Genomic DNA, 14482 nt, shown 5'->3' on the forward strand with positions numbered 1-14482 from the left:
AACCAGAGCTATAACTTCCATTTACACCGAACACCCGAGCTTCGTGGATAGGAAATGTTTGGTATTTCATTGGGCCGCCCTGTCACCCGAGATAAGAAAGTTAGGAGGTTGTTTCCTTGCAGACGTCTCGTGACCCAACTAAGTAACATCATCAGCTCCACAAGGGAGTGATGTTTGTGGAGAGGAAGGGGAGGAGGAGGAGAGAGGAGAGGAGAGGAGGAGGAGGAGGAGAAGGAGGACTATGGGGTCCTTGGTGCTCTCTGAGCTGAAGTTGTTTTCTTGCAAACGTCTCATGACCCAACTAGGTAACGTCATCAGTGCCAGAAGGGAGGAGGGTTTGCAGAGACCAGGGAGGGGGAGAACGGAGGGCAAATACCTGTATTTTGTGTGTGTTGGCTTGTCTCTGTGTGTGTGTCTCCTTTTACATATATATATGTATGTATATTTCTTTTTGCTTTCCAGATTAAGACATCAAGCTCATAAAGAACTTTACGCCTACAAACAGGTGAGCCCGGTTTAATTTTCCTTTATCCAGGCAAATGGAGAGTAAATTCTCATTATTTGCATCAGTTATGCTCTAATGCAGGGGGGGGGTCCCTAAACTTGGCTACTTTGAACACGTGTGGATTTCAACTCCCAGAATTCTCCAGCCAGCAGAGGATTCTGGGAGTTGAAGTCCACACGTCTTAAAAATGGCCAAGTTTGGGGACTCCCCTGTTCTATTGCCTTAGTAAGACCACACTTGGAATATTGCATCTCGTTCTGGATGCCACAATATTAAAAAAAAAATGTTGTTGAGACTCTGGAAAGAGTGCAGAGAAGAGCAACGAAGAGGATTAGGGGACTGGAGGTTAAAACCTATGAAGAAAGGTTGAGTGAGCTACGTATGTCTAATTTAATGAAAAGAAGGACTGGGGTGACCAGATAGGAGTCCTCCAATCTCTCAGGGGCTGCCCCAAAGAAGAGGGAGTCAAGCTATTCTCCAAAGCACCAGAAGGCAGGAGAAGCAGCAATGGCTGTTAACACGGCGTTGGGAGTCCAACGCTCCGTTTGTCTTGAGACGGTATAAAAACTCCTCCTTTGGACAGGTTGGACTAGAAGACCTCCAAGGTCCCTTTCAGCCCTAGGCTTCTAGGAATTCGTCTCTTTCCAGAAAGGACTGGGCCATTTTAAAGTGAGCCATTGGATGACTCTGCCTTTGTCCTATAAGCAGAACTACCCAGGAGTCCTCAGTGAGGAAGCCGTAGCCGTTTTAAGATTCTAAATCTTAAAAACATCCTTCCATTGGTCACCTCTGGATTTCAATTTCCCAGAATTCCCGAGCCCAACATGGTGACGATTGCTGAGAATTCTGGGAGTTGTTGTATAAGGTAGACTTCCTGGTTGAGGAAAGTTCATTCGTTCATTCATTCATTCATTCATTCATTCTAAAGACTTCAGAAAATGCTTTGCTTGTATTTTGGTTGCTTGCTTGCTTTGCATTGATAGCATTCTTCTACCAACATATTATTCTTTATTTTCAGGTGATCCTAAAGGAAAAAGTCAAAGAACTCAACTTGCACGAGGTAAGCTGGTCTCTCGGTTGCTTAAACTGCCATTGATTAAGTTCTCAGCATCTCAGGCTAAACCATACAATGAGCGATTGAGGGAAATAGATTTGTCTAACAAGAAGGTCTAGGGGTGACACGATAGTATGTCTTTCGATATCTCAGGGGCCGCCCCAAAAGGAGAGGGAGTCAAGGTATTCTCTAAAGCCCCAGAAGGCAGGACAAGAAGCAACGGGTGGAAACTCATCAAGGAGAGAAGCAACCTGGGACTAAGGAGGAATTTATCTCCGCAATTAACTAGTGGAACAGTTTGCCTCCATAAATTCTTTACAGAATAAATAAATTCTTTACTGAACAGTTTGCTCCATCACTGGAGGTTTTTAAGAAGAAATTGGACAGCCATTTATCTGAAATGGTATAAGGTTTCCAGCATGAGCCTGAGGTTGGTCTAGAAGACCTCCAAGGTCCCTTCCAACCCTGTTATTCTATGTTCTATTTTGTTATAAGTCAAGCTCCACCTCCATTGTCACGTGAAGATCTTCATTGTAATTTAGCCTGGGTAACAGACTGTTTTTGGAGTTCATGTCCGTCTGTCTGTCTGTCTATCTATCTATCCATCCATCCATCTATCATCTATCTATCTATCTATCTATCTATCTTTCTACCTACTATTTATCATCTATATCATCTATATCTACTTATTGATCGTCCATTTAACTATTATTTATCATCTATCATCTATTTATCTACTATTTATCTACTATCTATCTACTTATCTGCTATTATCTATCTATATATCTACTTTTTATCATCTATCATCTATCTTTGCTATTTATCCATTTATCTACTATTTATCTGCTATCATCCACCTACTATTTAACTCTTCTATCTACTATCTATCTACTATTTATCTATCTTTTATCTATCATCTGTCATCCATCCATCTATATCATCTATATCTATTTTTTTTTAAACAATTTTATTAGTTTTTAAAGACAAACAAAACATATCTATATCTATTTTTATCATCCATCTATCATCCATCTCTCTCTCTCTCTCTCTCTCTCTCCCTACCTTCCTACTTACCTACCTACCATCCATCTATCATCCATCTATCATCTACTCTTTCTCTCACCTCTTTGTCTCTCTCATCTACCTGTCTGCTGATCATGTCTGTCTACCTGTCTCATCAAATGTAGAAACCAACCATCTCATTCCCCCTAGCAAAACGAAGCAGAATTGCTCCCCCAGAACCAGCTGGACGCATCCAGCGAACTCCCTCCTAGTTGGGTCTCCATCCAAGGAGAGACTTTAATCCTGGCGCCTGGGGTGATGTCACCACCCAGCTGACCTTGGCTCACCTGGGAGAGGTCAGGCAGGGTTTGATCTGGGGCGTTCTCAGTCAGGAAACCCTTCAGGGAAATGCAGACTCGGAACTAAGATCGGGAAGGTGGGGAAAAAAATAAACATTGTCCCAGGATAACAATGACTAGACCAGGTTCTGGGCAAAACAACCTCCAGGAGTGTTTACGTTGTTCAGTTCAGCTACAGGCTGGTTTTCCATTTTTACTCCTAAATCCGTAGCAATACCCAGAAACCCTTTCAAAAGTAGGAATAAGAATCCGAGAAAATTCCCAGCAAGTTTAAAAACCAAAACCAGTGACTCATTCATTCCTCAGAAGTTGGGAGAAGCCCTGTTGTGTTTTCCCGACTGCCTAAGAGGTCATTTTAATGGGTTTTGCCCAGCTTTTCGATCGAAGTCATGTTATGCACGGTAGGTGTTTTTCATTGCGCAGGAAGAGAAAAAAGAGATTTTGCCTTTTTATAGACGCAGGGAGCATTTCCCTCCGAGAGAACTGTTGGAATTATTTATTGATTTTCCAGAAAATCCCTTTGGGCTGTTTTATTAACATCTCCCAATCCCTCCTTGTCCCACTTCTGTGCTTTTGACATTCCCTTGCAGACTCTGTAAAATCAGAAAAAAAGAGGAAGATTGGTTTAAGATTGGGAGGGAGGGAGGGAGGGAGGAAGGAAGGAAGGAAGGAAGGAAGGAAGGAAGGAAGGAAGGAAGGGGAAGAAGGCCAGAAGAAGCAAAGGTCAGAGAAAAGAGCAAGGGGAAGGAATTAAGAGAGGAAGGGAGGAACGAGAAAGGGAAGAGAAGGAAGCTCAGAGAAAAAGGAAGGAAGGAAGGAAGGAAGGCAGGAAGGAAGGAAAGAAGGAAGGAAGGAAGGCAGGAAGGAAGGAACGAAAGAAGGAAGGAAGGAAGGCAGGAAGGAAAGAAGGAAGGCAGGCAGGCAGGAAGGAAGGCAGGAAGGAAAGAAGGAAGGAAGGAAAGATGTATAGGATATATATATATATATGGAGCCTGGGCCATCTGTCAGCACTCAGATGGAGAGTCAACAGCCCCCAGGTCTGGAGGTGGCTGAGGAGGAAGAGGAGGAACAGCCGGGCCCAGTGCCTGACGCGCAGATGTGCAGAAGGCAGAGGAGAGGAGAGCAGTGGAAATCTATGGGCCGGTCCTTGGGGCGGAAGAGCCACTGCTGCTAGCAAAGTCCCACCCGAGCTCTGGGGATCAAAGGCAGTGGGGGGCGGGGAGGAACAGGGGTGTAACTATTCATCTCCCTGCCGGACAGACTTGTGAGCCTGAGGTGAGAGAGGAACGTTTTGCCAGGGCAATAAAGGAATCTTTTGAGTTCACTTCAGAGGGTTTGTCGTGTTTGGGGAGCCGGGTGAGAACACCCACATCTATTTCTGCACAGGCAGGATATTCTGGATCTAACGGCCTAGCTGATAAAACGATGCCTTTTAAAAAAATAAATAACTTTTCTTCTGCTTCTTTTTCAGATCTGTGCGGTTTGTTTAGAAGAATTCAGGCCCAAAGATGAACTGGGAATTTGTCCGTGCAAACACGCGTTCCACAGAAAGTAAGTTCCGATCGGCTAGGACATGGCGCTCCCCGTTTGGAAACATTTCAGGCTCGCGGACTTAAAATTCCCAGAATTCCCCGGCCGACATGTGACCGCGGGGAAGGTATTGGCAGCATCCCCCGCCATCACAGGATCAAAATTCGGGCACTTGGTAACCAGCATGTGTTTTATGACAAGTTTGCTGGATTTGTTTAACTACCATATGATTCACTTAACCACAGCAGTGATTCACTTAACGGCTGTGGGGGGAAAGTCACCAGGTGGGGCCAAACTCATTTAACAACTTATCTTGCTCAGCAACAGAATTTTTTGGTGTCGTTTAATGACCTCGTAATCCCTTACGACAGGGGTGTCCAACCTTGGCAACTTTAAGACTTGTGGACTTCAAGATATTGGCAGTGATCTCAGACCTCCAAGATCGCATGCCATATCGTCGCGACGCCAGCTCCGCCCTCCTCCTCCTCCTCCTCCTCCTCCTCCTCCTCCTTCTCTTCTCTGTCTCTCTCTCTCCCCTCCCTCTCTCTCTCTCTCTCTCTCTCTCATGAGCAAAGCTGGCTGAGGAATTCTGGGAGTTGAAGTCCACAAGTCTTAAAGTTGCCAAGGTTGGACACCCCTGCCTTACGGGGTGGAGTTGAGGCAGCCGAATGGAGCTGAGTGTTTACTGGCTGGATGCCCTTGCAGACGTATTCTCATTGTGCCCAGAGAAAGAAAAATATCTGCCTCTGTCTAGCCTCGAACTCACAGCCTCTTGATGGCGAGGTGAGAGCTCTAGGCCACCGTACCACTCCTCCTTAGCAACAAAAATGCTAGGCTCAATTGGGGTTGTAAGCTGAGGACTATCTCTGATGCTTATTTTTCTTTCTTTCTGTCTCTCTCTCTCCTGACAGATGCCTTATTAAATGGTTGGAGGTCCGAAAAGTTTGTCCTCTCTGCAACATGGCTGTCCTGCAATTGGCCCAGCTCCACAGCAAGCCGGATCACCCCGGACCGCCCCAGGAACCCCTGCCTGGCACAGCCAACATCGTATAGCTACCCGATGGCTGCCCCTTCGTCCTCCCTCACGGACTCCAATTCCCGCAGAGACTCTTCGCCGATTGCTGGGCCCGCTGCTCACGGCCTCCAAGCGTTTTCTCGGGCACCCTTTATCTCATGAAAAAAAATAAATAAATAAACCGCCCGGGACTCACCGAAGGGGGAACCAATTTCCCTCCAAACCCGACCGGATGGGAGCTGCAAGGGACGCAGGCGTGTCTCCGGTTTTGTTTTGTCTCTTCGATTTTATTTTATTTTATTTTTTCTTTTTCTACGTGCACTTTAACAAGAGTCTTGGATTCAAATTCAGGCGGCCAGCAAGAAAGAGAAAAAAACGAGAGGAAAAGAGAGAGAGAAAGGAAGACTCCGAAGATGAGAGACGCCATGGGGAGCGAGCGAGCGTCCATCTCCAGAGAGAGAGAGAAAGAGAAAAGCCGCAACGTGAGAAAATTTGCGTTTTGATTCCAGCATCTTTTCGCAAACGGCTTCAAAAGGTCCCGGAGCCGAAATCCAGCAAGAGAGAATCCTTGTTGGAAGAAAAGCCAGGATGACGATAAGATTTCGAACAACTTCAGTGCGATTTCCTGCGACTTCTGGATCGGGAAAGGGAATTCCCTCCAGAGGAAACTCCGCTCTGTTCAACGAACGAGGACGGGGTTCTCCTGGAATTGTGACTTTGGGAGAGCGGGGGGACGGTCGTGGCCGATCTACCCGAAACCTCGGGGAATACCCCGGTGAAAAGGGAAGGCGGGAAGAAGGTTCTCGCCGACGTCGGCTACTTTAGGAGACAGCAAGGAGGCCCCGATGAGGTCCCTTTCTCAGCCCGGATAAATTCCTTGGACTTTTTGTAGGGAGGATGGGACAGGCCGCGCGACCTCCGCTTCTCATTCCCCTAATGTGAATCCTTTCCCGGACGGTTTGCCGGCACAGAGAAGACGCCTGCGGAATTTGCGTGGATTTGGTTTTCTTTTCTTTCTTTTTTCTTTCCCCCCCCAATGTAAAGTGAGGTGCATTTTCGGGCCCCGGATGGAGTGTTTAAAAACGGGTTTTGCGAGAGTTACGAGCAGATTTGGGTGGCGCAGTTCCTCCGAGTAGAGAGCAACGGTTGTAAAAATATATATATCTCTTTCCAGCCCAGGCTTAGGTCGCGCGTGCTGGTTGACCAAGACGGAAAATAAATAAAATGAGGGAAAGGCAAGGAATTCTGAAAACACCCCCACCCCTTGCCTGAAATCTCGTGATATTGTCAAGAATCACGCCCCCTCCCCTCTCGTGTGAAATCAGCCAGAACTTGTCAAATGTTTTATTTCAATTATTATGGGGAAGCAGCTAGGACGGCTTCTACCCGTTGCCCTTATCATCATCATTGTCTTTTAACGACTCCATAATCCCTTGCGGGGTGGAGTCTGGGAAACTGAATGGAGCTGAGTGTTTACTGGCCGGATGCCTTTCCTATCCCCAGGGCGGGGTTATATTCAGCAGAGATATTCTCATTGTGCCCAGAGAGAAACACCTGCCTCTACCCAGGATCAAACTCTCACAGCCTCCTGATTGTGAGGCAAGAGCTCCACCGCTGCACTACTCCCCCAGTTGCACTTATATCCCCCCCCCCAAAAAAAACTAGTGGCTCCACTGGTATGGGACTACAGCTCCCAAAATTCCCAGCCATTCCAAACTGAGAATTCTGGGAACGGCAGCCCCCAAACATCTGGAGGGCAGCTGAGAACGGCAAGCTACCGAAACAAAAACGCGTCTTTTCCAAATCCTTTTATTCTCCGCTCACCCAAAATCTGGACTTCCATCCGATTGATGCACTTTTTTTTTTTCTTCATTAGAAGAAGAATTTTTTTGTTTTTTAAAATCATTAGAATCCGTTAGATCAAGGGCAAGAATTGAGGACTTCTTGAAAATACCTGCTTGGGTTAGAATGAGCAAGTTTCTAGACCTCGTTGTCCCTGAGAAATCGTCAGGTGCATTTCATACAGAGCGAGGCAGGAAGCAACCTCTTTTAAGCTTGATTCCCTTCCGGCGTTATTATTTAATAGTTTCGAATTGTTTAGAGGATGCAAGGAGGGATTCCTCGCCCAGTGTTAACAACCATCAGTGTCAAGTTTTCCTAATTTTGGAACAGGCCACAGCTGTCCAATCTTGGCCGCTTTTAAGACCGGTGGACTTCAGCGCCCAGAATTCCCCAGCCCGCTGTGCCAAAGCTGGACACCCTGGTGTAAATCGTCCCTTCTGATAATAAAGATAATTTCCTGATTTCTGGCACACATTTCAGGGAGGATGGCAAGAACAGCCTAGGCCAGGGATGGCGAACCTTTTTGGTGTGGTGTGCCAAAAAGTGCGTGCGTGCGTGCGTGCCGGCACCCATAATGCAATGCGTCCCGCGCATGCACACGCACCGCCACCACCCTGCCCCCTTACTTGCACTGGGCATGCACGCACCTCCCAGTTGATTTTCGGCCCGTTTGAGGCCTTTTTCAGCCTCAAATACTGGAAGTGGATGAAACGGACCAGTTTTTCGGCCTCCCGAGGCTGCAGAGGCTTCCCTTGAGCCTCTGCGAGGGCTAAAAAGGCCTCAAATGATCTGAAAATCGGCTCGTAGGCGCGCACATGCGCAGTGCAGGTAAGCTTGGCTGGGGCTCGCATGCCCACACGAATGGCTCCGTGCCATAGGTTCGCCATCACGGGCCTAGGCACACAATTTTCCTTAACTATCTTAGAAGATCCAAGTCCAGCTATATCCCCCTTTCTGTTCCCCCCCCCCCCAAAAAAACCCCTCATTTTGTAAAATTGTGTGACTCTTTTGAGAGTTTATGAACCTTAGGGAATCCAACCCGGATTCATAGACGCATTTGTACACTAAATATATATATATATATATTAAATTCTGCAGCAGAATTGTTTTTTTTTTTTTTAAAAGAAAAGGACAAAAGAAAAACAAAAGTCGCCGGGGTTTTATTTTGTAAGCTCTATTTTTGTATGTTTAATTGCTATTTTAAAATTCTAATGCATCTTTTTTGCTAATCCCTCTCTTCTTAAAAAAAAAATAACAAAAAAAACCAAAATAAGAAAACACCCAAACGGGGCGGGGGAGGGGCGGGGGGCATTCGCATGTGATTTGACTTGAAATGTAAATAAAAGCAAATTTTGGACATCACCGAGTTGAAGGATCTGTACAGCAAAGGCGCTTGGGATCATCCGCCGGGGATCATCATCTTCCTCCGGTTGTGGGAAGAGGAGGAGGAGGAGGAAGAGGAGGAGGTTCTGCTCCATGGAGACTTCGGACAAAAACGTTTCCCAGTGTAGTAACGTAGTTGTAAGCAGGGGGGAGAAAGGAGGGGAATTCTACACGCAAACGTAGCTGTAATACAGGTAGTCCTTGAGTCACAGCCCGGAATAGAGCCCAACGATTGCGTTGCTAAGTGAGAAAACGTGTTAAAAGTGAGTTTGGGGCCGTTTTGTGACTTTTCTCGCCACGTTCGTGTAAAGCGAATCACTGCGGTTGCTAAGTGAGTAACACGGTCGTTAAGTGGATCGGGCTTTCCCCACCCCATGGACTTTGCTGGTCATAAGTCGCAATGAGAAGGTTGCAACTGTCGTAACTATGAGTCATTCGCCACAAGCGCCTGGAATGTTAATCACATGACCCCCTTCTCCAGCTGGGTTAGAACGGTGTGTGTGTGTCTGTGCGTAAGCAACTGGCCATTAGGGGGTCTCTTGTATTTGGTTTTCCAGTCACCTGGCCCCGCCCACCCAGTCATGTGACCACCAAGCCACACCTAGCCGGTCACATGACACCAATCCACGCCCACAAATTAAGCCACGCCCACAGAAATGGTAGTTAAAAAATTTGAATCCCACCTCTGGGATGCTGCAACAGTTATAAGTATGAGAGATGGTCCTAAGTCCCGATTTTCAGTGCCGTTGAGTGAACTTCGGTCACTAAACGAATGCTGTAAGTGCGAGGACTGCCTATATATTCTCAGCAGAGAACACAGATTTCATTCATTAACCGGCTTAAGCACCTTGTGTGAACCTTGCAAAATGCCTTCCTCTTCCCTCCCTGGCTGGGTTTTCCCTACGGGTCCATTCCTTGTATGAAGAATAGAGCTGGAAGGGACCTTGGAGGTCTTCTAGTCCAGCCCCCTGCTCAAGCAGGAGACCCTCTACCATTTCAGACAAAGGGCTGCCTGGTCTCTTCTTAAAAAGCCTCCAGGGATGAAGCACCCCCAACCTCCGGTGGCAGGCGGTTCCCCTGGTTCCTTGTCCTTCCTGACAGGAAAATTCCTCCTCAGTTCTAAGTTGGTTCTCTTCTTGGTTGGTTTCCATCCGTTGCTTCTTCTCCTGAATTCAAAGGCTTTGGAGACTAGCTTGACCCCCCCCCCACTCCGCTCTGGGGCAGCCCCTAAAATATTGGAAGGCTGCTATCATGTCGCACCCTGGTCCTCCTTTCCTGTAGCCTTTTGGACCTCAGGGACCACCAAACTTTTAAATCCCACTAATGAGGACCAGTAATATGAATTTTGACTGGTGGTGGCTTGCTGACATTGGTGGGAGAGAGAGAGAGAGAGGGAGGGAGGGAGACTGATCTGATCTAAGCTTCCCCCCCACACACACTCAAACACACAGGAAGGGGTAGGATTCAAATTTCTGAACAACCGGTTCTGTGGGCGTGGCCTAATTTGTGGGTGTGGCCTGGTAATCATTTGACTGGCCGGACATGGCTTGTATGTAAACATAAACATTTATGTAAATATTGATTTTTTTTTTTATAAAATAAAGAGCAACTTTTAGCCAAAATCAGGCAAAGCGGGCAGGCAGATGGAGTTGCTCCCAGAATCGCAGATTCACTCAGAGATCCACCTTTCTGCAATCTGCTACCTGAGTCTGCACTGAATAATGGAAACTTCCGTCCTAAGGAAGGTTCAGCTCTGCTTAAAAGCAAAGCCGAAGACCTAAAGATTAGCAAGAAAGCAAGAAATGCAACCATTTCCTGCTTCCTAGCTCGTCTAAATCTCCCAGCACAGCAGAACAGATGATGGTCAGCGGGGGAAAAAAAGGAAAAAATAGCAACTTAGCAGGCAAGTTTGCCAGGGAAGGACTGAGTAGGCAGGGAGGGTTCCCGCAGGCCATGTGGGCGGCACAGCCTTGTGTTCCCACGTAGCCTGGATTGCTTTGCGGGGGGGGGGTTGCTCTGGGGGTGGTGACATTTCTCTGCAGACCACCAAAATTTTCTCGCAGACCACCAAAATTTTCTCGCGGCCCACCGCTTGGCAACCACTGCTCTAGACTGGCTAAAGTGCTCCAAGTGCATTTGCAACCACTTGCAGAAAGTCGGACGATGTGCAAACTAGGCCGGCCGTTGGAAGCACCTGGAACACTTTCAAATCTGGGGGGAGGTGGGGGAGAGAGAGGCCGTGTTTAGCATCACCGTTTGCAGGAACACTTGGCGAGCTCCTTATTTGGACGCTTGCCTTACACATACTTTGCACAGAGCTGTCGACCGGGCAAGTACAAGTGTGTTTCTTGCACTCCTCCCATAGGCAGCCCCAGGGCAGTTCCTGGAACATCAGGTAGTCCTCAATGTACGACAATCCAGCCCCAACCTTGCACTGCTAGGGAAGACAGTTAAGTGAGGTTTGCCCAATTCGGCTACCTCTTTTTGCCACCATTGCAGTTACTAAGGGAGTATTTTAGAGTAGAACAGAGCTGGAAGGGACCTTGGAGGTCTTCTAGTCCAGCCCCCTGCTCAGGAAGGAGGGCCCTATAGTACCGTCTGAGACAAGTGATGGTCTTCTTAACAACCTCCAGTAAGAGTCGCCCAAGTTATTAAGCGAATCTGGCTTGGATTTTGCTTGTCTGAAGGCCGCAAAAGTGGGTTGCCCTTGGGGACATGCAACCGTCGTAAGTACTTGCCAGTTGCCAAGAGTCTTGAATTCTGATCGCGGAGCCACGGGGAGGCTGCAACGATTGCGATTGTGGAAAAATGGTCACAGATCGCTTTTTTTTTCCCCCTTCCCAGTGCCGTGGTCCCTTTGAGCGGGATAAATAAAAGCAACTGTTGTAAGTCAAGGACTATTCTGTACTCTTCAGGAAGTGAAGAAACGGTTGGCTTCTAGGCCGAGCAAGATCTCTATTCCAAGGGTCGCCAACCTTTTGGACCTCAGGGACCACCAAACTCATCATTTTACATCCCGCGGACCAGAGACCCTGTGAAAAATCCCCCCCAAAAGTCTGCAGAAAATTCCTCCACCCCGTTTTCCTACTGATAGATCGTTCTTTCTTTGGGATTGCAGGAAACTGTATCCAGCTCCGTTCTCAGGGAGAGAGAGAGAAAGGGAGAGACTTTTGTCTTCATGCAAGGAAAACAGCAGCAGCAGCAGAAGTCTTTCTTTCTCTCCCTCAAACGCCACCAGAAACGAGCCTTTGTGAGAATTGTCGCAGTGGCGCAGCCTCTTGGAGCAGGAGGCCAGGACTCATTTCTGGCGGAGTTTGGGGAAGAGAAAGAAAGACGTTGGCTGCTTTTCCTTGCGGGCAGCCGAAAGCAGAAGAAGCGGAAAGAAGCAGCCCGGTGGCCAGGCCAGGCGCGCGGGGCAAGTTCTCCCTCTTCCCCCCCCTCCCCTCACTACTTTGTGTTGTTTGCAATGCAAGCGACGCAAGCCTTGTGTTCCCGCGGGCCATGTGGGCGGCGCAGCCTTGGGTTCCCGCACAGCCTGGATTAATTGCTTTTGGGGGGGGGGACATTTCTTTGCGGACCACCAGAATTTTCTCAGAGAGCACCAGTGGTCCCCGGCCGACCGGTTGGCAACTACTATTCTAAGGAGTCTCCTGTAAAAAAGCTGCAACGGTTCCCCAGTCTTAAAATCCGCCTTTGGGGCAACTGATTTTGTAATTGAAGTAATCCTCAACTTACAACCTCTTTTTTTGTTTTGTTTATTAGTGACCAAAATTACAACGGCACTGAAAAAGAGCAACTTATGACCATTTTTCACACTTATGCCCATTGCAGTATCCTCAAGATCACGTGGTCAAAATTGAGATGCTCAGATACCGACTCTTATTTTATGATGGGTCGCAGTGTGTCCCAGGGGTCACATGATCCCCTTTTACGACCGTCTGACGAGGAAAGTCACCAGGAGGAAGCCAGATTCACAACAACCGTGTCAACTGCAGAGATTCACTTAATGGTGCCAAAGAAGGTCGTAAAATGGAGCAACACTTTATCATCTCGCTTAGCAATAGAGATGACTGGGCTCATTTGTGGTCATAAGTTGGAGGTTCTCCCTCTACTTATAATCAATTATCTTTCTATTACTATTTGAACTTGACCAATATTTGTATATTTGAAAAATATCTGAACTTGAAAAAAGCACCAAAAACTGCGTCATTCGAGGCTGTTTGGAAAGGACCAGCCTGCCCCCTACAGGCCAAGGATGGAAAGAGTTGAGCTCCAACAAGTACAGGTCGTCCTCCACTTACAACAGTTCATTTAGTGACCGTTCAAAGTTGCAAGATCGCTTTAAAAAAGGGGACTCGTGACCATTTTTCACACTTGTAGCCGGTCTGCCATCCCCAAGGTCACATATTCAAAATTCGGAGTCCCCATTCAGCTGGGCAACCAACTCGGGAGGCGAAGGGGAGCCAGACTCGCCGAACGACAGGGTTATGAACTTGAACGACTGCAACGACTCGCCTAAAAGACTGCGTCAAGAAAGGTCGTAAAATGGGGCAAAACGTTATCTCGCTTAAGTGGCAGGACATTTGGGGCTCAATTGTGATCGAGGACCGACCTGTATAGAACTGGGCTGTGAATCTATATCTATCTATCATCTATATATATATGTAAAAGCGAAGTTACCCTTCAAGCATCATCACAAAATCTCCAGAACTGTAAAGCCTACAGAACTCAAAATTGGGCCCATAGGTTCCTCTTGGCTTCTAGGGGCTCCCTAAGAAAGGATTTTTCCAAATGACCCTCAGCGCATTTAGAGTATTTCCTATATTATTATTATTATTATTATTATTATTATTATTATTATTATTATTATTATTATTATTATTATTATTAACACACTCTGATGCTAAGGAGTTGTACTCCCCCTCCCCACCTGAAAAGAAACCTGTTCCAAATGCAAAACACAAGCAGAGGAGTTTTACTCTCAGTTTCACAGCAGCACCAAGCAGCTTTAGGACAGAACAACAGTTGAGCTAAACCCTGCCCAGGCTCCTTGCTGTCTCCTTGCTCACACAGCAAATACTCTTTCAGTTTCCAAAGAGCCCTCAACTCTCTCACCCACTGACAGGACGCTATCCAGATGAATACCCGATGGATGCTGGTAGGCAGAGGCAAAAAAAATTTTCCTCCTCATTTTCCTCCCCAAAACTAAGCCTCACCACATAGTTTCATAGCGAAGCATGGCTACAGAGCTAGTTCATTATATTTGTATCTATCTTTTAGCCTGCTTTTAAACAAGATTGACTTGTCCAGAAGAAACTACGAAGAGGCCTCACAGGTTGTGTGCCTGGGTGGAATGTGGTATTTGCTCCAATCCACACCGACATCGAATCTGTCCCACCTCTGCTCCGCAGGTGGTGTGTAAATGGTCTCCGTGAATCAAAGAAAAAGGCAATTGTCACTAAATTGATATTTGAGGGTAGACAAGATAGGAAGCCCCTTGCAGGAGGCAGCAAGGGCAAAGCCATTTCTTTGTGTTTCTCTAAATCTAAATGATCGATTGTGGAGGCTGGCAACAGCGATGAAGAGGCCCCCGAGGAGCCTGTGCCCCGTGCATGCGCACGCAGGGCTGCCTGAAGGAAAGAGCAGCTGCAGCAGCACGGGCGACTCGGGAGTAAGGCTGCAGGGTAATGGCTTCTCCCTGAGGAGATAAAAGCCAGCTGAGAAACCAGAGCTCTTTGCAGGAAGCAAAGACGTTTTTGCACTCGAGCCTTGTGGACGTTCGGAATATCTTG

General features: G+C 47.2%; 2 protein-coding genes across 4 annotated transcripts in view; both read left to right on the forward strand.

Moving 5' to 3' along the window:
• RNF24 (ring finger protein 24) overlaps positions 1 to 8389 on the forward strand; it is a 56330-nt gene extending 47941 nt beyond the window's left edge. For all 3 annotated transcript variants that reach the window (XM_087935674.1, XM_026718947.2, XM_026718948.2), the window contains exons 3-6: positions 463 to 505; positions 1524 to 1565; positions 4392 to 4471; positions 5362 to 8389. In XM_087935674.1, coding sequence (XP_087791800.1) covers positions 463 to 505; positions 1524 to 1565; positions 4392 to 4471; positions 5362 to 5503 — 307 coding nt within the window. In that variant the 3' untranslated portion in view covers positions 5504 to 8389. The remainder of the gene's footprint in view (positions 1 to 462; positions 506 to 1523; positions 1566 to 4391; positions 4472 to 5361) is intronic.
• Positions 1 to 14482, forward strand: part of ADRA1D (adrenoceptor alpha 1D) — a 288706-nt gene that overhangs the window by 230449 nt on the left and 43775 nt on the right. The gene's annotated exons all lie outside the window — the stretch shown is intronic.

This window comes from Pseudonaja textilis, chromosome 6 (genome assembly GCF_049901715.1).
Source record: "Pseudonaja textilis isolate UNSWEBS1 chromosome 6, rPseTex1.2, whole genome shotgun sequence".
Classification (NCBI taxonomy): Eukaryota; Metazoa; Chordata; class Lepidosauria; order Squamata; family Elapidae; genus Pseudonaja; species Pseudonaja textilis.